The sequence below is a fragment of the Hydractinia symbiolongicarpus genome, chromosome 8 (genome assembly GCF_029227915.1).
Source record: "Hydractinia symbiolongicarpus strain clone_291-10 chromosome 8, HSymV2.1, whole genome shotgun sequence".
NCBI classification, from domain to species: domain Eukaryota; kingdom Metazoa; phylum Cnidaria; class Hydrozoa; order Anthoathecata; family Hydractiniidae; genus Hydractinia; species Hydractinia symbiolongicarpus.
Genome location: NC_079882.1, coordinates 10,038,080 through 10,058,252, shown reverse-complemented (window position 1 = coordinate 10,058,252; position 20,173 = coordinate 10,038,080). Strand labels below are relative to the sequence as shown.

Below are 20,173 nucleotides of genomic sequence, written 5' to 3'. Positions count from 1 at the left end.
GTCTAATAAAATCTTTACGTGAAACAAGAAATAACTCGCGGATTTTCCATTTCATTCATGGGGACAGGACAATTGAACACTGGTGAAATTACAGTCGAATTAAAGATAGATATCTCAAGCAAATTTGCAGTTCATCAAGAAAAGAACTACTGCTTCCCTGAGGAAATGAGGATAAATTTATTTTGACGCAATGGAAACAAAAATTGAAACAGTGATATCGTGCGAGGAATAAAAAAGGATTTAAAAAACAGACTTAAAAGGGTTACAGCGCGGGATATTGCCCTGCACCTCCATAACACGTGAGTAGCTTTTTTGTCTCGGGAAATTTTTTTTATGGTTATTAAAGTCTGTTTGGAGAGATTGGCATAGCGAGACGTTGAAAACATGGCAGAAAGAAAAATCAAAATGGAAAGTCAGGTGTTTTCCCCCTTTAGGGCTCTTGGTTTTGTATCTAATCACATTCCATTATGCCTGGAAGCTAGAGGTTCAGACAATTTTGTTACTACTGTTGTTGGATCATCCTATCATATCTATAACGTAAGTCACTCATACCCAAAACGATGTTCAAAGCTGACTATATAGTAGAACACTGCAAAAAACGCTGGGAGAACTCTTTAGAAATACTGAATCCCTATGAACGCTTACACGTTACTAAATTATTTTAAATTAATCACTGTGTAGAAGGATTTCTTAATTAGCTAAATAAAAGAAGTATAGTAAAAAAATTATGCTAACACAATAAAAAAGGAGAGCAAGAAATGAGGGTACAGAACTCGCCTCTGAAAATGCACAAAAACCACAGGGGCTGTTTAGGCCAGTGCAGCGTTTTATAAAACACCCAGTTTTTAATTGTAATGAAGCATCAATTTTCTATCTTAGCACCTTATTGTTTACATTTTTAGTTAACCCCAGCCATGTGAGGGAAATTGGGGAGATGGCACATTGTGTGGGCCGTTGGATGTTGCAGGGAGTTTTCTGGCGGAGCGCTGACCCTAATTGAGTTTGCGTAGCTCAAAGAGAGCAGTAAATACTCCAAGGGTCCCCATCAAAGTCATGACCCCTCCTGGAAATAATAGCCAGGGTATATCTCTCGATATTTGTGAGGCTAGCCATGTAAAATATGCACATTTATCTATCTATCCGGCATTTGCTCAGCAGGAAAAAAGATGCTGCTAGGTGAAACAAAGTACAGTACTGGAATTAGGACACCTAACATCGTGAGCGCGCGACAATAACGATCCACGATCCAATGGTGAACATTGCGATAGAAAAAATGTTAACGAAGAATTTCGCGACAGTCGCTATGCATTAAAAAAAATAACGATGCAATCGCGATCATCTTTATCAATCGTGATTGTCTCTATGGATCATGAATAACATTAAAAATAATAAACAATAGATGCGTATAATCTTGTGTCTTTGTTTTTTTTCCATCTAAAAAATCTTTTGCATCTCAAATTTTTATTAGAAATTGGATTTTAGAAATAAGGTGAAACAAAGTACAGTACTGGAATTAGGACACCTAACATCGCGAGCGCGCGACAATAACGATCCACGATCCAATGGTGAACATTGCGATAGAAAAAATGTTAACGAAGAATTTCGCGACAGTCGCTATGCATTAAAAAAAATAACGATGCAATCGCGATCATCTTTATCAATCGTGATTGTCTCTATGGATCATGAATAACATTAAAAATATTAAACAATAGATGCGTATAATCTTGTGTCTTTGTTTTTTTTCCATCTAAAAAATCTTTTGCATATCAAATTTTTATTAGAAATTGGATTTTAGAAATAAGGTGACTCCAACTTAATAGTTGTTCTACGGGCGAAGTAGATAGTAGTTTACCATCAGTCGGTCGATGATTTGAAAATAATTTTATCGAGAATGTATGGTCGAAACAACAACAATAAAAATAATAACAAAAATAACAACGGAATAGGGTGTTATGACAAGCATATTTTATATGTATTTTTTTTTTTGAATTAGCGAATGTTCGATTTAATGAAAGTTCATGGAAGAATAAGAATTTATGGTCGAAAAAAAAACAACCAAAAAATAATTAAAAATAACAACGGAGGAGGGTGTTACGACAAGCATATTTTTCTATGTATTTTCGCAGAACGCATGCAGTTTATATTTTTTAGTTTGCAAAGAGAAAATAATAATAATAATTTGTCTCATTAAAAAAATGTATCTAGTACTCAGGTGAAAAGATAAAAATACTTGCATGCTCAAAAACTTATTTTCAAAAGTTATGTAACAACAATTTTTCTTGTGTTGCTTTTAAAGCTGTGCTGTTTCAAAAGTTATACATAATATACTATATGCTATAGGCTGTTTTGAATTTTATGCAGCAAGTTATTATTCTCCCACTTAAAATATAAGAAACAAAAGTTATTTTAATATAAAAATTTATTATTCTGAAAATATTTTTGATTTAAAAAACAAACAAAAAACAATTGTTTATATTTATGACGTTATTCTCTCGTGACTCGCCAAAGTCACAATGCATCATAAAAGCCGACCCCACGATAGATCACAACTTTCACGATGCTAAAAAATTTTACTATCGCAACAGCATTGCGAATCTTATGCGGCGCGCACGATACGCAATCCATGATGTTAGATGTCCTGATTCCAGTACTGTAATTATCAGTCCATTTCTTAACACAAAGGCATTTTTATGACTTTAAATGAATTCCAATAAATCAGAAGGCCTCAATCGACACTCAATAGTGGTTTATAACCTGAACGATATTTCTGTGAAAAGAAATCCACAGAAAAAGACCTCTCTTCACTAAATACTAGCATCTTTTTTCCTGCCATGCAAATGCTAGAGCCAAAGAGAAAATGACTTCATGCGGAAATCCAAATATGGAATCTTAGCCTCACTATACTAAGGGATCGTCTCCAAGATTGTTTAAAAAAAATTGTTTTATATTGCTTCATTTTTTAATTAACATAACTTGCTAATGAATTTGAAATGATTTTAAAATTACATTTTTTATAAAATCGTTTTCATATGGAAATCATTTCGTTATTTTGTAATTCGTTTTAAATTGATTCATTAAAAATTCATTTCAAAATCATTTTATTACGTTTCATACAGCATGTTTTGTTTTAGCATTGAGATCGTTGCAGGGTGCTAAAGAATAATAGAAAAAATATTTATACATTGAGTGATTTAATGGAAAAAATATATTTCACAACAACTGCGCTCTTTTTGCCCCAATTAAAATAGCAATTTTGCTTGCTCTTTTTTAAGCAAAATAGGACATCTCTTCATTTGAGCATCATAAGGATGCACTCACATTCAAAGCTTTCATTATGACTTAAATTTTCACTTGTTATACTGTTTAACCATTTGTATCCTGTTGAATTTCTACTGCTGGATCTATTGGCGTTGGTTTGCTGCATTATTAACTAGTAGTACAGTACTGTGAAAAAAGTTTGTTAACATCGTGGTGCGTGTTTATTTCATGTTACGAACCACGATAGCCCATGATGCATATTTTTTAACAATCGTGGACCTCACGATCATGTTTCGTGGACTACACGAACAAAAATTAAACATTACACCATGACGTCCACGATAGATAACTTCTATTGTAAAACAACAAAGACCGTATTAGTTCATTAATTAAATCTAAAACTGACGGCAAAAAAATAAATTAACAATTGTTGTTTTAATTCATTGTCACAAAGATAGGTTTATAATAGATTTTAATCATTCGTGAATCAAAACGCCGCTTTTCGTTTTTAAACATTTAAAATGCAATCTAAAAAAGCATTTCTATCGCCGCAGACAAATTTAACTTTTCTAGACAAATGACATTTCATAAAAATACAATCGCGTCCATGAAGAAAAAGTATTGACCAAGCAAAAACTCTGAATATGCTTTTTTATCTTGATAAAACCTGAAACAAACAAATTAACTTTAATGAAAAACTATTTTGAAAAGAAAAAAAATTAAATTATACTGGCTATAAAAATTGTGGAGCTCGCGAAAATAATCATGCAACACACAATCCTTTCGTGGAGATGATAATATTAGTGTGGTGGCCACGATAGAATGTTTGAGTGTTTGTTATATAAAAAGGCCAAAATTTTATCATGGTTCGTGTGCACTACGCTCGTTACACGAACACGATGTTAACAAACCTTTTCATAGTACTGTAGCATAGCATGGTAATTTCTTACTTAGGCATAATAAAATAAAATATATTGCAAAATCAGAATGTGTCATGCTGCAACTTGTCAATTAGATGTGCACTAGTTTTATGACATTGCATAATAATTTCATGTCTACATAAACAACCTTTATGTTTCTTTTGTTTACACATGAACTTAATAAATTTTATTGTGTACAAGCTATAACAATAGGATATGATTTCCTCGTATTGTCATGTTATTGCATAATAAAAGCAAAATAACCAAAAAGGCTATTAAAACTTGTTATATGTATTTTTAAATGAATAAAGCTAATGTTAAAAAATTTTTTTGCAACTTTACCTGTTTCAATACTTACTGTCATGTTAATCGACAAAACAAATGCCACAACACCAATACATTAACTTACTGTCAATAGCTTAATTTAAATTAATGAAGCTATTATAATGCACTTATAACTTTAAGGCTAAATATCTTGAAAACAGGCTAGTGATGTCAGTTATTTTTTGCTCCATGGTTGACTAGAGGCCACTTTAGACCAAATTAGGACCAATTTTTTAAAGCTGGGTCACCCACTGTTTTTGGAATTAACAGGTTTGTGTACTGTATTTCAAAAGTTATTGGTCAATATTTATTTCTAATCATAGTATTTTTTTATATGTTTAGTGCCAAAGATTGAATTTGTTATTTGTGGGTAAGTCTTAAAACTCTTTTAATGAAATCTTTTTTGGTTCATATTAATACTACCCAGTTACTATACAGCAATATAATAAGCTCATTGACATATCTGTTTAAATTCCATGAAATACCAATGACTATATATTTTTCATCGCGTATTTTAGCTGAGATAAGGCTTCTTTACCACAAAATTTTAACTTCATACTCATGTTTTTTTGATAATTTTGGTATTATTATGAACGAATATGAAAATTAAAAATCTATTAGTAGAAGGAGTTTGACAAAGTATTCCTGTGATTAAAATGTGCAGCCTTGATGTAGCAGTATTACATAACTACAAAAAATTAAATTAAAGACTAATTAAACTCCAGTAAAAATCACTTTTTCCTTTTTTGTTATATACGAACTCAGATTATAAATAATGACATCACATTGTGCAGAAAGTTTAGCCAGAGAACGTTCATGTTAAGACCTATAGCTTACATTAAATTGCTTTTTGTATGTAATTTACCTTTAAATCTTTAAAAAATGGTTAGTTGCTCTGCATTTCGATGTACCAATCGATTAGAGAAGTGTAAAGAAGTAAGTTTTCACAGAATCTCACCTGTCAAAAAAAAGAACTCAAAAATGGCTAAACAAAATGTGTAGTGCAGGTGATCTACCGAGTGATCAAATTTTTTTATATTTGGTTAGCGCACTTCACAGATAGTTCTTTTAAAAGAGATCTCCAGGTCCATATTAAAATATTACCACTTTGTAAAAATTTTATTTCAGCTAGTGAACGCGATCAAAGTTTCTCATTTCTTCTCATTTCATTATTTGTACTTATATCCACAGAACACAACCAAATAACGTTTTTCACATTTTTATATTAAATAAAAGAACATTATACCAATTTCCAATACAAACACAAACAAAAACGTTTTCTAGTTACACCTGTATCTTTCGTAGCGCTCAAGCTTTTTTGATGGAAAGACATGCTGAATATTTTCAGGGTGTAAATGTATCCATTTTCTTCAATCTTTGTAATTGTTTAAGGCTGCATGTAATGCTGATAATGCAGTTTCTAAAACAGCTTTGTCAAAACAACTACTTATAAGTCAGTAGCTTCTGCAACGCATTTATGACCTATCATAATCATAAGAATGATTTTTATTTATACAATATTAATACCCCCGTTTTACCAACTTATCACGACTCGGATATTATTTGATTTTTTCGGTTACGCATTTGAATGGTCCTGCATCACGGAGAAAATTTCAACGTTACATAAAATTTGTTTACATTTGTGCGCAAAAAAGCGCGTGCGGAGGAAAAATATTGCTGAATTGTGAAATAAAAATAAATTGGCTTGTAAAGTAAGAAAGTTTTTTACTGAAGCAAATGATAAAGTTTTTTGAAAGAATGTTAAAAAAGCGATTAAATATATTTTTATTTCTTAAAAAAGAAAATATTTTGCTTTTGAGTCAGTAAAAGACACTCGTCACTTTGCATCATTATTAATTTCTCCCTTGTGAGACACAAGAGGTTCGAAATTGTGTGTAAAGTCTTTTTCATGAAGAGAATTATCTGATTCTATGTTTTCTAAGTTATAATCTTCGTCATTATTACAAGACGTCTTATCAATGAACAATGTAAACAGTAAGTAAACAAACTTTTAGAAGTTGTGCTGCTGAGCTCACGGACTTTCTGCACGGTGTGACGTATGCTTATTTATTTGGACCTGGTCCTCTCAACTTTACGTACGTAACCTTGCAAATTTATTTAAAATTGAAGATGTTTACAGACCCGATTAAGGTATAAATAAAGATTTTTAACGATTGTAAAAGGTTTACTCTGACATATTTATGTATTGTCTTATCAAAATAACATTTTTTTCAAATATTTTTTTTTTACTGGAGTGCCCCTTTAACTATTATTAACTATTTTTCAAGACAAAAAGGTTTTGCTCTCTAGCAAAATAACAATCATTTGATTTAAAAACATCAAAGAGAATACTCTTCATCGGAGTATAGAAACAATTTAATTTTTGCAGCTCTTAAGAATGAATAAGCTTTTTTACTTACATATGTAATAAACCAATCTGAATATAATACATAATATTTTCAGTCAAGCGTGAAAAAAGATTCTGTACAGGGAGAGCCACACAAAATGCAGTTAATTACCAAATAATGATTTTTATATATAATTATAGCTTTAAAAGAGCTTTATTTTTTACAATAGCGTTAAAAAATTTCTTTATAAAAGACTCAGTCAACATTACTCTACTGTAAAGAGGCCAGGCAACAGTTTAAAAAACCAATGTTTAATTCATTGAAAAATAACACAAAGGACTAGGTCAACTTTCCTGTCTGATGTTTTTTACACCAACAAAAACTTGCAGCAATCCCCAGTTTTCCAAACTATGCCCTGTTTTCCATCACTTACCTGCTCCATTTTACAGTCAGGTGCAACCAAAACATCAAGAAATTTGAATTTATTACTTGCAATATGTGAACATTCTTACTATAATTTGAAATGGTTTATAATAAACCTTTTTTTCATGTGCTATGACTTTGATCTTGTTAGTTGAAAGTTATGTAAGCGTAGCACCATCATTTTGCATCCTAAAATACAGAGCCCAAGGTGCTTTTCGCAGTGCAAACAGTGGTTTTTGTGATATGTAGATGCTAACCATAGAACACCTGTTTAAAAATAATATATTTGTATATATTCAGATTAATTTAACAGGCCTATCAATAAGAAAAAAACACCAACGCACCCTAAGCTTTGATAATTTTGTTTCCACAAGCCATCCACAAATTAAAAATTCCAAAAATTAGACAAACTAAAGTATCAAAATTCCTTTGCCACTGTACATTGCACAGGGGCAGCTGTTTTAGCGTGGGAAAAAACAATTGTTACAATTACAGCAATGCTTAAAACCAGGAATTTCAACCTAGATATAAGTAAATTGTAAGTTGACTCTAATTAAACTTAATTAAACTTAGTGACTACATGTGGAACAAGCATGTTTATATGTAAAAAATTATGCAGAGTTGAACAGCTAATAAGGACAACGCTAACAATGGATTGTGAAAATCATTATTTAAAATAATATTCCAATATTGTCAGATATTTTTTTTTATTTTTTACTTATTCTATTTTACTCCAAAAAGACCATACCAGCTCTTCAAACCTAAAAATTGTGAGATCGTTATCATTCAAAGCCAACTTTTTATTCAGATAAAGAACTACGTTGACTAAGATATCATCAACACGGTCCATTCCTAGTCTGTAACCGCAAAGTACAACTGAAACCTAGCCTGCGATCCTTTATTGGTGGGGTGGTTAATCTTCTTTGCGTGCACGTGGTTGATTTACAATAAAATTCAAAATTGTTGCACAACATGTGTTTCCAAAAAAGTTGTAAGTGACTGTTATGCTACTGTTGTGAAGCTGTTGTTAGCCTATTAGAAACCAAGCTTTAAAGCTTATTAATAGGCCTTAATATTGTTGTAATTTAAAATCTTGTTCCTACCTTTGATTAGCGAGAATATAAAATAATTCACTTTTTCGAAAATTAATTTATTATTATAAAAGTGTCAGTAAAAGAAGGTAATTCAAAAATATTACCACTTATCTGTTCAGTCATTCCATTGAATAATATAAATTTAGTGTTTCATCAATAAATTTATTCTTGGCTATGCTTTGACAGCTGACATCAAGTGAGTTGTATATTCTTATTTTTACAATTTCTTTAAACTAAACAAAAATTCTCTCAGATAACAATGCTATTACAAAACATGGCTTTTAAAATATGCGATTAAAGCATGCAATTAAAATGAGGATTCGTTTTGACCCACTGAGTATGCAAGTCATCAGTCATTAATTTATTTGGTATGCTTTTTACCACACATCACCAACTCATGGCAAGGTCTGTGATTTAAATAATTAAAAATAATCAGAATAGATGGTTAGCAAAAATGGTTTCTGCATTTGAGAAAACGGAATTTTTTTCTAGGGCAAAGTACATCTGAACCAATCAGTGCATTGTGCTCTGCAAGAACTTTAACAATTGTTGCTACTGGAAACAAGGTCTGCATTTTTCAAAGAGGAAAACAGGTGTGTAATTTTCAAACCACTTCTTTCAAAAAATTGTTTTGTGATAATTTTTAACTAAGTATCTCTTATTTCAGATCTCCAGCTATAATGAACACCAAGCTACAGTACACATGCTTTTGCAGTTAGGCGACCATATTATTTCAATTGATGATTCCAATGCTATTCATGTATGGTCACACAAAACTTCAGGTAGAAAAAAACATTGAAAGTATATATGTGTCTAAGAATAGTTTAAGGGAAGTTAAAAAGTAATTTTTATTTCACGAAACTTGTTTATAAACTACTGGTATTTTTTATATTATGTTTTAAATTTTTGAAAATATAGGTGTCATTTATTGGTAGCGATCACTGAAAGGTGAAATTTCAAAAGATTTGTTACAGGTGGAGGGGTTACGGAAGGATGTACAGAAATAAGAAGTCAGCCTTTGTATTTTACGTTGTTACTTGGCAATTATTGTCACAAATGTTGATGTGTTAACAAAGCAGGCAGGCAAATAACATATCACATTGAATTGGCTGATGTAAACAAATTTAAATTAGAAAGTTCAAAATGACTGTTGTGTGAAAGAAGAAAAAAATAATTTATGCTGAAAATATTTTGTCCAAGATTAGAGGTGTTGGCTTAGTTTTTGCTTATTTAATTGCTGACAACGCGCAGGGAAAAACAACAATAAAAGCTGCAAGTTTGGCGGATATGAGGGGTCTAGGAGGATGTGTGTTTATATAATTACAACAGAGGTCAACAAAGACCATAACAAACTTTCTAAGACAGTTTCTCGTAAATGTAGTACGGTCAACAAGGACCACAGAAACAAACTGCTAATAAATATAAGTAAAACAAACTGTACACAAAGACAGGTACTAAACAAACTGTCAACAAAGACAGGTTCTAACAAACTTCCAACAAGGACAGCTTAAGATTAATAGGTCATAAATAGCAAAATATTACTTAAGAATACAAACATGAGTTTAAAATACACAAAACACCCCCTTTGACCCTGTCTTTCAGACCACAGGAACGCAAAGTAAATATATATACAACCTATAGGAAATATATCCGTCGCCAGTGTTTAATGTAACAACATGTTTGCATATATAGTGTCCTAAAAATATTTACATTGAATAAAGCTAACTAAACTAAACAGTAAGAATTCCGGGCGGGATGGATGGGAGTTAAAACCGCAACTATTGCTGGCTAGCACAAGCGAAAGAGAAACCATGGAGCGAGACCATGACTAAAACAAACAAACTTTAGATTGGAGCCCAGGCCTGTGAAACTAAAATGGCAACCACAGCTACGTGCTACCGTACTAATGCCAGCTTTGCAATTAACTAAAGTTATGTAAAGTTAACTACCTTTTAAGACGTTACAACCTTAACCTGATTATTATTTTTTATTTTTTCACACTCTGATGTTTTGTTTTATTTCGATAACTAGTAATAAAGTTAGAATTCTAAGTGGTTTTATTTTTTTTTTTGTTCTCATATTTCAAAATATAAATATTTGTTGTAATGTTCTTACATGTTTTCACTTTTGTAGAATCCTACTTAATCTTTTCACTGGATCCTAGAGAATTTAAAATAAGTGCGTGTATGCACCCCAGTACATATTTGAATAAAATTCTGTTGGGAAGTAAGCAAGGTACACTACAGATATGGAATGTAAAAACACAGTAAGTAAAATTATTAATTGGCAGATGCATGAAAATTTGCAAACTGGTTGAATTTTTGAAGATTGAGTACCATTTTTTTATTTCTCAGTAAGTTATTGTACAAGTTTTGTTTAGATATTTTTTTTACTTTCTAATTGACATTTGATCAGTTTGTCATTTTGCTCTCCATGCACAGCCTTTTTTTCCACCTTTATTAAATTTGTCAGGAATGTAATAGAAAACTTAATGGAGGGGTCCAACTATGCTAGGGGTGGATACAAAGTAAACGGAAATTAAAGTGGATTCACACTATGGAAATACACATAACCAACAAAGTTAAAATTTGAGTTGTTGAAATATTACCCTTTTAAATTTTGTCTAGAATGAGTCTGAATTTATATGGGTTTTATAGGCTATACACTTTTTATAAGGAATCTAGCAAAGCAACTTTAGTTCTAAAAGTTTCTTATTTATAGTTTTCTAATGTTTCTTTTTTTTTTCCTAATATTTTTTGCTTATAAAAACGAAGCGTTTTTCGTTTTATAGTTTTTTTTTACCTTATCAACATCACAACAAAAATTAAATATGTTCTAGTCAATTTATAATCACATTGCCTCCATTGAATATATTGTTGTGAAGAACACAATACTCATATAATTTTGTATTGTACAATGTTACAGGTTGCAGATGTTCCTATTTTAAAATTAGTCATAAAAAATTAAAACTAAAGTTTTCTAACATGCAGGTTTCTTATAAACAGGTTTCTCGTCAACAAAACATGAAACCTCACTAAAACATGAAACCTCACTCATGACATGTTTTTATTAGTTTTAAAAGCAGTTGTTGAAAGCAGTTGTTTATTTTAGCAAACTTATTCACGAATTGAAAGGTTGGAGAGAGCCTGTTGTGGTTCTTGAACAGGTAATTTTCATCCTTTACAGAAAAGGTACAATTGCAGCAATTATACCAGCAAATTATCTTCTATTTAGTCTCCTGCAGTTGATGTTGTTGGAGTGGGATTGCAAAGTGGACGCATTGTTTTAATAAATATCAAATTTGAAAAGATCCTGATGTCTTTTTATCAGGAATTTGGATTGGTAACTGCTATATCTTTCAGAACAGGTGAGCTTTGCATATCATGCACGACTGCAATTTTGCAGTAACAAGCAGTATGTCAATACCAATGTTTTTTTCATTAGATGGGAAACCAATTATGGCAACTGGTTCATCGTCAGGAACCATTTCGTTCTGGGATTTAGAAAAAAAGCAATCTTCGTATGTTCTTCAGGCGGCACATAGTGGCAATGTAACAGGCATGAAATTTTTTCAAAAGCAACCATTGCTTATCACATCTGGTCCTGATAATTCCTTAAAGGTTTGACTTTGTTGTGTTGATGGTATACTTGAATATATTATATAAAACAAATATTCCTTTTCCTAACAATTTTTTAGTGACGAAAAAATATTTCATGTCTCTAGTCCATCAGTCAATTGAATTTTTGATTCATTTAGCTCTTATTTGCATTACATGAGATAATGCCAAGAAAATTTGAGAAACAAATATTTAGCTAAATATTAGTTTGTGCTGATTGGTTAAAAACATTTTTTAATTTCTGTAGACATAATGCTGAAATGTACTATTTTTTTTAAGATTTGGATTTTCGACAATCCAGATGGTAGTTGTAGGTTGTTAAAGAGTCGATGTGGTCATAGTGCTCCACCAACACAATCATTATTTTATGGTTCTTATGGAAATGTCGTTCTAACAGCAGGTATGATTTAATGATCGAGGGAAATTGAAAAATGAAGTAAAATAAAAATTTCAACTTTTTTTGACTATTTTTGTAAATGTTTTCATAAGGTATGGATCGAACGCTTCGATATACAGCCGTCATGAGAGGAGAACAATGCCATGAATTTAGTCAAGGTATTATATGTTGAAATACTGCTTACGTCATGAGTTTTTTTAACTAAATAAATATTTAATCTTGACTATGTTTTAGGGTCTTTACTTAAAAAATTTAAACACAGTGGTATGCAGATTGAAGATTTGCAACTTCCACCTATAACTTGCATTGCAGCAGGTATGAAGTAGAGATTTGACCCTGTTTGCGATACGAAAGATAGTAGATCACGTGATTAAAATTGCCACACCTAATTATTCCTCATTGTTTGAATTTCAAAAATCGTCTTGCTTTATGAACACACGTTCGATTTAGCATACACTTCTTTTAAACTTGTTAATAATTCAAATTCTAACGCACTCACAGGTCATATAGTGGGCTATTATGTAATGCGTGAATTTTAGAATGTGCAACAAGCTTGCTGTTTTCCTGGCCTAAATATCTGCAAAAGTTGCATTCTGTTGTCAGTAGATGCAGCTGCATTGTCATTTCCATGGTGAGACGGTTCTGGAAATTCCTGCTAGAGTCTTACCAAAAATTAAAACGATATCTTTAAATAGTCCTGAAAATTAATTATGTTAATATTACTTTAAACCACACAAGATAATTTATTTTTTCTACAAACCTAACAGAAATATTTTCCAGAAAAGTAGTTGAAAAACTGAAATAGTCCTGAATTCTTAAACAATTTTTCTTGCAATTTAAATTTTTTTTTTTTTTTTGCTCAGCATGATTTTTTAAAATACCCTAATTTTTGCTAATTTTACCTTTTTTCTCGCTGTTGAGATGTTAACAATTTTATTCGTATTCTAAAATACCATAAAATTCGGTATTCAATGTACTATTCTTGTATCCTTACATGCGTATATAAAAATATCTTATGACAAAATAACTCGCCAAACAAAAGTGAATATGCGAAATTCATATTGCCAATTTTTATCACGTCTTCACAGCACCTGACATACTGTTCGGATTCTCTCAGTCTGTTCATCTAAAAATAGAATATCTAATCCTAACACTTTCTTGTTGGTAGTTGTGTCAAAAGACAATCTCTTTACTCTGATAATGTAAGAAATTTGGAGCTCTGTATATAGTTGGTCTTGGCACTAGTTTCATAAGGAAACTTTGAATTAAAAATTTGGAAATTCAAACGATTTTGCGACTCCCTCCATGTAAATCGTAATGGTATTATTTACGGTCCACTTGTCAAAAGCCAGGGAATTTTTTATTTAGAAACATCCAGAGAGAAAGATTGGGATAATGTTGTCACGTGTCATTTGGGATATTCTTCTGGCGTGACGTGGAGTACAATGAAACGTGCGAAGGGAAAATTCAAACTTGGACTGGATGGATCAAAGACAAAAGTTGCTACGGTATGTTCACGATTTGGAAATTCCTGTTATTAAAAAATCCATACTTTATTTAACTCTTTAACTTCTTTAGGCTGTTGATATTAGCAGCTGTGGCAATTTCTCTATTGTTGGTTACAAAAACGGCTTGATCGAAAAATTCAATTTACAATCTGGGATACAACGTGGCTGCTTTGGAAAGAAAGGAAACGGTATTCCTTGTAACCATATAAAATTATTTGTTGCAAATAGTGTAGAGTACTAGTACTTTACAAAACATTCTTTTCTTTGATACTTCAGGTCATAAAGGAATAATCAGAGGCGTTGCTGTGGATACAGCCAACCTCGTAATGGTGTCCACATCAGCTGACAAATCTATAAAGGTTACAATTTTTACAGCATTTAATACCTTCATAATCAGCTTCTTTGTAACTCTGTATCGCGTTCTGTATTTTTAGACGTGGGATTTCAAGGAACACACCCTTATTGATACAATCAACTGCCAATGTCCGGTTATTAAAAGCAGATTACATAGAGAAAGGTAAGGTAAATTACCTTCGTTTCTTTCATATAAATAAAATAAAGATTGATAAAAAGTTTCTGCGAATTCTTTCAGCTCTTTGTTGGCTGTTTGCTTTGAAGACTTTTCTCTGACAATATACGACATCGATACAAGAAATGCCGTTCGAAAATTCCCAGGGCACACAAGTATTATTACGGATATAGTAAGTCACGTTTAATTTATTCCGCCTTATCTAGACGTTATGCAATGAAACTTTGCCGTACCCCTAAAGTTTTTTTTTGAGACATTCACGAAAACGTATTCTCTTCATAGTCATGGAGTAGCGATGCGCGATGGTTAGTTTCTGCATCCATGGATGGATCTATCAAAACATGGGATGTACCTTCAGCAAGGTTGGTGTATTAGCTCAGTTAGCAGTAGTTTAAGAAAGTTAGTAGTTTAAGAAAGATGACTTCACGATATAGATGTTGTATATCAAACTTCAATATTTTGGAGTTGATAAAAATTTTTCACTACGTTTAATAGGAGTTGCAGATTTGCGTAAATTTGCTGTTAGGTATTTATTGTTAGGTGTTTAGCTAGAACATTTTTTCTGGAGCATATTTAGCATTTTCATTCTTATGCTTCATAAAATTTGTTTATAATAATAATTTTTAGGATTTAAAACACCAGATCCTAATAATGTGAAAAACATTTAATCTTGTCAATATTTGTTTTGTCATTAACAGTCAAGAAAGCTGTTTTTTTGTTTGGTACATCTAGACTAATAGACTGTTTTCTGGTGGACACACCTGCGTCGAGTGTCGCGATTTCTCCAACTGGTGAATTTCTTGCTACGACACACCAGGATGACTTGGGAATATACTTATGGTGAGTGTTTACGTGGTGTTTATAATTTATAATCTTCTTTATAATAATACCCGTATTTTTTCCTGTCCAAAACTGGCCCGTGCTAAACCAGTCACTAAACCTTAAAACTACAAATTATTGCGATATATTTTACTGTAATGGGCGAATTCCCGTGGATTTACCATGGGCTAACGGCCAGTCTTTATATTAATAATAGCCGTATTCTATCTGTCTGTCTTGCCGCAAAAAAACGTCGTGCTATGGAAACACGAAATATGGGATACAAAAAGGACCCCCTAAATTTTAGCTAGTCTATAATATAATGCTTAATTTTTTTCTTCGGTGAGCCAAAATCATAGCTTTCAGTAGCGGCGGGCGAATTTGCGTGGATTTTCCTGATGGGTGAATTGCTGTTCCCTGTGATCTTCTCACAAGAACTTTCATGTTTTAGGTCAAACAAAGTGACTTATTCCGGAGTGTATCCTTCCCCTCTACCAAATGATTATCAACCTGTTTCGCTATCGTTGCCGACCACTCAGATTGAAACAGAAGGTAAACGCATGTCGATTTTTATTTTTAAAAATGTATTTGAAAGGAGGATGGGAGAGTTTACAAATTACCCTTTTTTCTCCAATAAACGCTTTGAGCGCTTGTAGAATTTTTAAGATTTTAGAGGGCGTTAATAAGAGAGGGGCGTTTATTTACAACATATATTTTTTTTCATATATGAGATATTTTATATATATCCTCAATATTTGCAAGGTCATGTCTTCTTCATCAAAATCAATTAAATTCTTTTAATATTGGCTTCTTCAATGTCCGAATCGGTTGGCTCAAGAGATTTTCTAATAAACGCCCTCCCTGTGATCACACTATTAGGTCGTTTATTACAAAGGTTCATTTAAAAGAGAGAGGCTTTATATAATATTATAGGGGCGTTTATTAGAGAAATACTGTACAATTACTACGCAACACAAAACCTCCACAATTCACAACTGCCTTGCGATATAAAACGCTTACAATCACAATTGCTGATTACTAGTTATTCAGTTATATATAATCCGTTTCTCTTGTTTTACTTAAAGAAAGTCAAGTGGAAGTTGAAGAAGTTGAAATGGAAGAGAAGAGTAATGTGGAAGAATATATCTCTCCGGAACAAATTTCTTCACCCCTGGTCACACTTTCTATGCTACCGGAATCACGTTGGCAGACTTTAATTAACCTTGAACTGATTAAGGTATACATATAGTGTGTGGTGTTTATTTCTACATAATCAACTTTGTGTGCTTACTACTCAAGAACACTATAGCGACTTTCTTTTTATGACCTTTTATATATAATTCATTTAGGAGTTTTATTTTGCCCTACTCTTAGGAACGAAACAAGCCCAAACAGCCTCCTAAGAAACCAAAAGCTGCACCGTTTTTCTTACCAACTGTTGGAGGTTTGGAAACAAAGTTCGACATAACGCAATCCAATGAAGATGAGGATGAGGTTAGCTTTCATCTGTTTTACTTTGCTATTTCTTTTTTTAAATGTTAACCTATGAATTCTAATCGTCTCATTTCTCAGAGTTCACGGGTGAAAAAATTTCAAACGTTTGGATTTGACTCGCCTATTCAGAAGTTATTGAAGCAGGAACAAACTGATAGAGGTTTGTAGAGAATGTTATGGATTTTCTAACATATCGAATTCATTTTGGCTTTAGCTTTTGTATATTTTTTCATAGCTGTTATCTTTCTTGACAAGTTACGAAACATGAGTCCGTCTGAAACAGATGTTGAATTTCGTTCACTTGGTCCGGACGCAGGTGGAAGCGTCGAACTATTATGCATAGTGTTACAATGCTTTATCGACTTACTGCGTATTGGAAAGGATTATGAACTTGTTCAAGCATATATTTCGCTCTTTCTGAAGGTAGGTCAAAGTAAAAAGAAAGTAAAAATAGTAATAAAAATTACTTTTCTAAACCTTTTTACAATTTGTACAATACAAAAAAAAGGAGAATCTGTTGACAATTTTTTTGTTTCCATAGCTACACGGGGACCTGTTGTACATCGAAAAAGAATTACATGACAAAGCTGAACTTTTGACGACAATTTTGCAGGAGACGTGGACGAATTGTGACGAACTGATCAACCAATCTGTATGTCTTGTAAATTATTTCAAAAGTGCAACTATATAGTTGTTTAAGAAACCCATCCTGTTTGGTACAATGTGTTTTCTTTTTTTTTTTGCCGCGCTTTCCGCCGGACTGTGTTCCACACAAACTCCAAGAGGGGTTGTTTTTACAAATATGACGGCGTCACTGTTTGTTCCGATTTTACTGCAATCCCTTATGGTTTAAGTGCCAGAAACTTATTACCCTGAAGAACCATGACAAGGCTCAATTTTTCCAGCAGTTGAATATGACGGATTGTGCTGACGTAACGAATTTCTTATGACGTCATTTTGACCAAAAAAAACTTGTTGCAAGCAACCTTTAAAGTTTTGTTTACTTAGAGAGTAAATAGTATCATTAGGATTCACAACTCCTCCGAAATGTAAGAAACTTTCTTCTTTACTCAGGTTGACGTTGTTGTTTTCGTCGCGGATAATAGCGTGCACATTAACGTCACTGTCGAGTTTTAGTTTGACGTCGTGAAAGTTGCGAGATAACTGAAAATGATGCCACTGCCCGTCGTGTAAATCCTTGCCGATGTTCATTCGTAATACACCTAAGGAAAATAAATCGTGTTAGATAAAGATGCTACAATAAGTAGTTAAAGGGCAAGAAAATTTGCTCGTGTTTTCTTCAATCTCTGCTAAGGTGTCTTTGTTTTTGTGAGTTCTCATCGTGATAAAATCCGCAGAAACCTACCTGTGGCAACTTGAACAACAACAAGAATACTTGAGTTATATAATTCGACCAAGGGTAACTCGTCTTGTGATTCTGTTGCTATTAAAATTCCACTTGGAATATTTGTTTTAAAACGAATCGAAATTTCGTCATCTTCGTCCAAGAGATTGACTTCCATTACTATGAAATTCGAGGTGTCTAATTTTACTGCTTCAGCTTCTAATGTGGAAAAAGGAAAAATAATTTATAATCAAATATTAAGCGAAAAAAGATGAAAAAAACTCGAAAAAATTATTTCCGCGAAGATTAACAAAGTTGAAAAAAAGATAGGTATCTTACTGATATCACAAGTTTTTCCAGTGTAACCACTGCTTCGACAGTCACAAGTAATAGCATTATATTGGTTAACACATTCTCCACCATTTTGACAGGATTGTACAGCGCATGCGTCAATGCAACCGTCCAATATTGCTTGCTTGTTGTCTATAAACTTTTCATCATGTTTATGTGTATGAAGTTGTATACAACCTACAATACTGAAAATTAAAAGTTGAAATTGAAAGTGTTGTAAATGATATCGTTTTTTAACCAATTTCATCCCCACAGCCAACCTTGTCTCAGGGCTCTTTTTCTCCTGCTGACAATCTCGAACGGCGATAAGAAATATTTTCTCGCCGTCCAAGATTGTCAGAAAGAGAAAAGATCCCTGGGGATAAGGTTGGCCCAGAGCTCATTTCTTGCTTCGCGTGTTTGGTGCGTTTGTGCTAGTCACATATTAGAAGACAAAAAAAAGCTCCGGGAACGATACTATTAATTAAAAAGGAGTAGTGATGAACTTACCTTCTTTGGCTATTTACTTCATTCCGTTCTTGCAATGGTTCACCTATGGTCACGCTTTTCCAATAAGAAACCTTCCACCGTCTTTTTGTCAACGGAATGTCCATATTCACGTGATTAAAGCGCATTGCTAAACCATCACGTGTTTGATGCAATCGAATGTGATTCCAACGACGTTCTCTTATTTCTAAGCTGTCCGTAAATACCGGTTGCTTGATATCGTCAAATAGAATTTGAAGAAGGCCTTTTTGTGATATCAATCTCATAATTTCGCCAACTTGATTTTCAATCGTACAAATTGTACCGTCCTTTCCATTTGTTTTCATATTAAAATGTAATTTTCCATTTCGTTTCCACATCGGCGAATGCAGACGAGCGTACGATTTTTCTCTATCTATTAACGTAAATGTGTGACCAGACACAGAAGTAAACATGGAATACACGAAGAGTAGAAAAAGCATCATGTTGGTTTTACTGATAATTTGTTTCTAATTTTTACTGCTTTTTATTTTCTTTCTTGTTTCGTTTTTCGGATAGATTGAGCGCACTTCCAAAAGTGAAAGCCTAAACAAATTGTAGCTTATCGTTGCTAAAATTTGCATGAAATCTCAGCTGCTAATTCAATTGAGCACGTGAGAGACGGAACAAAAGAAGAATTAAAAAGCCATGGGAAAAATAAATCCCTATTCGTTTCACACGAAGTCACATTTCTTCTCATCAATATATAATGACAACAGCTTAAGCTTTCCTACATTCATTAAACATTTTGCTTTCTTGATGAGAACAAAACGTGTGTGAAGTCCAAGAGAAAGAAATAGCCATTCTCGACCCCAGAGCTCTTTGACATTAAACCCTTGGATTTTATCTGAAAGAGCTCTAGGGGCGAGAGTGAGAAATAGCATTTGGCGTCTTGCTAGACAAAAGTTAGAAATAAAATAATGCAAAACGATTAAAACTAACATGCATTAATTTGCTTACTTTATGTTTGTTTTTCACATTAAAATTCAAATTCACGTTTTCTATGTAAGATCTCAGTATATAAGAACGCGAAAGCTCAAATTTTGCCAACTTATTACACACCTCGTTACGCAAGTACCCACATTCAGCTCAGCTGAAATTTAAACATTTTTACAATAAAAAAACGTGCGTACCACAAAACTCGCAGGCCAAAAAATATTTCTGAACCAATTTTTTCAATATTATTTTCAACCTGTGTAGTTTCTTAACTTTTGTTTCTTGGCAAAGCGTAATATTTTAACT

The 20,173-nt window shown here is 32.5% G+C and overlaps 2 protein-coding genes across 3 annotated transcripts; one reads left to right on the top strand and one right to left on the bottom strand.

Annotated features, from left to right (window-relative positions):
* Positions 1-328: 328 nt before the first annotated feature.
* On the top strand, positions 329-17,453 carry LOC130655514 (WD repeat-containing protein 36-like). Of its 2 annotated transcripts, XM_057458281.1 has the most exons (25): positions 329-537; positions 4,845-4,872; positions 8,082-8,264; positions 8,860-8,960; positions 9,035-9,149; positions 10,501-10,633; positions 11,479-11,533; positions 11,602-11,734; positions 11,812-11,987; positions 12,264-12,384; positions 12,474-12,539; positions 12,616-12,696; positions 13,750-13,889; positions 13,960-14,077; positions 14,166-14,248; positions 14,324-14,406; positions 14,482-14,590; positions 14,701-14,780; positions 15,151-15,258; positions 15,689-15,789; positions 16,323-16,474; positions 16,612-16,731; positions 16,810-16,891; positions 16,967-17,154; positions 17,273-17,453. In XM_057458281.1, the coding sequence occupies exons 3-25, from the start codon at positions 8,246-8,248 to the stop codon at positions 17,420-17,422; spliced, it is 2,514 nt and encodes an 837-aa protein (XP_057314264.1). In that variant the 5' UTR covers positions 329-537; positions 4,845-4,872; positions 8,082-8,245; the 3' UTR covers positions 17,423-17,453. The 2 variants fall into 2 exon arrangements, with proteins under 2 accessions (XP_057314264.1, XP_057314263.1); XM_057458280.1 differs by lacking the exon at positions 8,082-8,264.
* On the bottom strand, positions 17,183-19,974 carry LOC130655519 (contactin-associated protein like 5-3-like). The gene is made up of 4 exons (XM_057458288.1): positions 18,917-19,974; positions 18,416-18,612; positions 18,098-18,295; positions 17,183-17,954 (listed from the first exon to the last, which is right to left on the bottom strand). The coding sequence occupies exons 1-4, from the start codon at positions 19,375-19,377 to the stop codon at positions 17,599-17,601; spliced, it is 1,212 nt and encodes a 403-aa protein (XP_057314271.1). The 5' UTR covers positions 19,378-19,974; the 3' UTR covers positions 17,183-17,598.
* Positions 19,975-20,173: the final 199 nt, after the last annotated feature.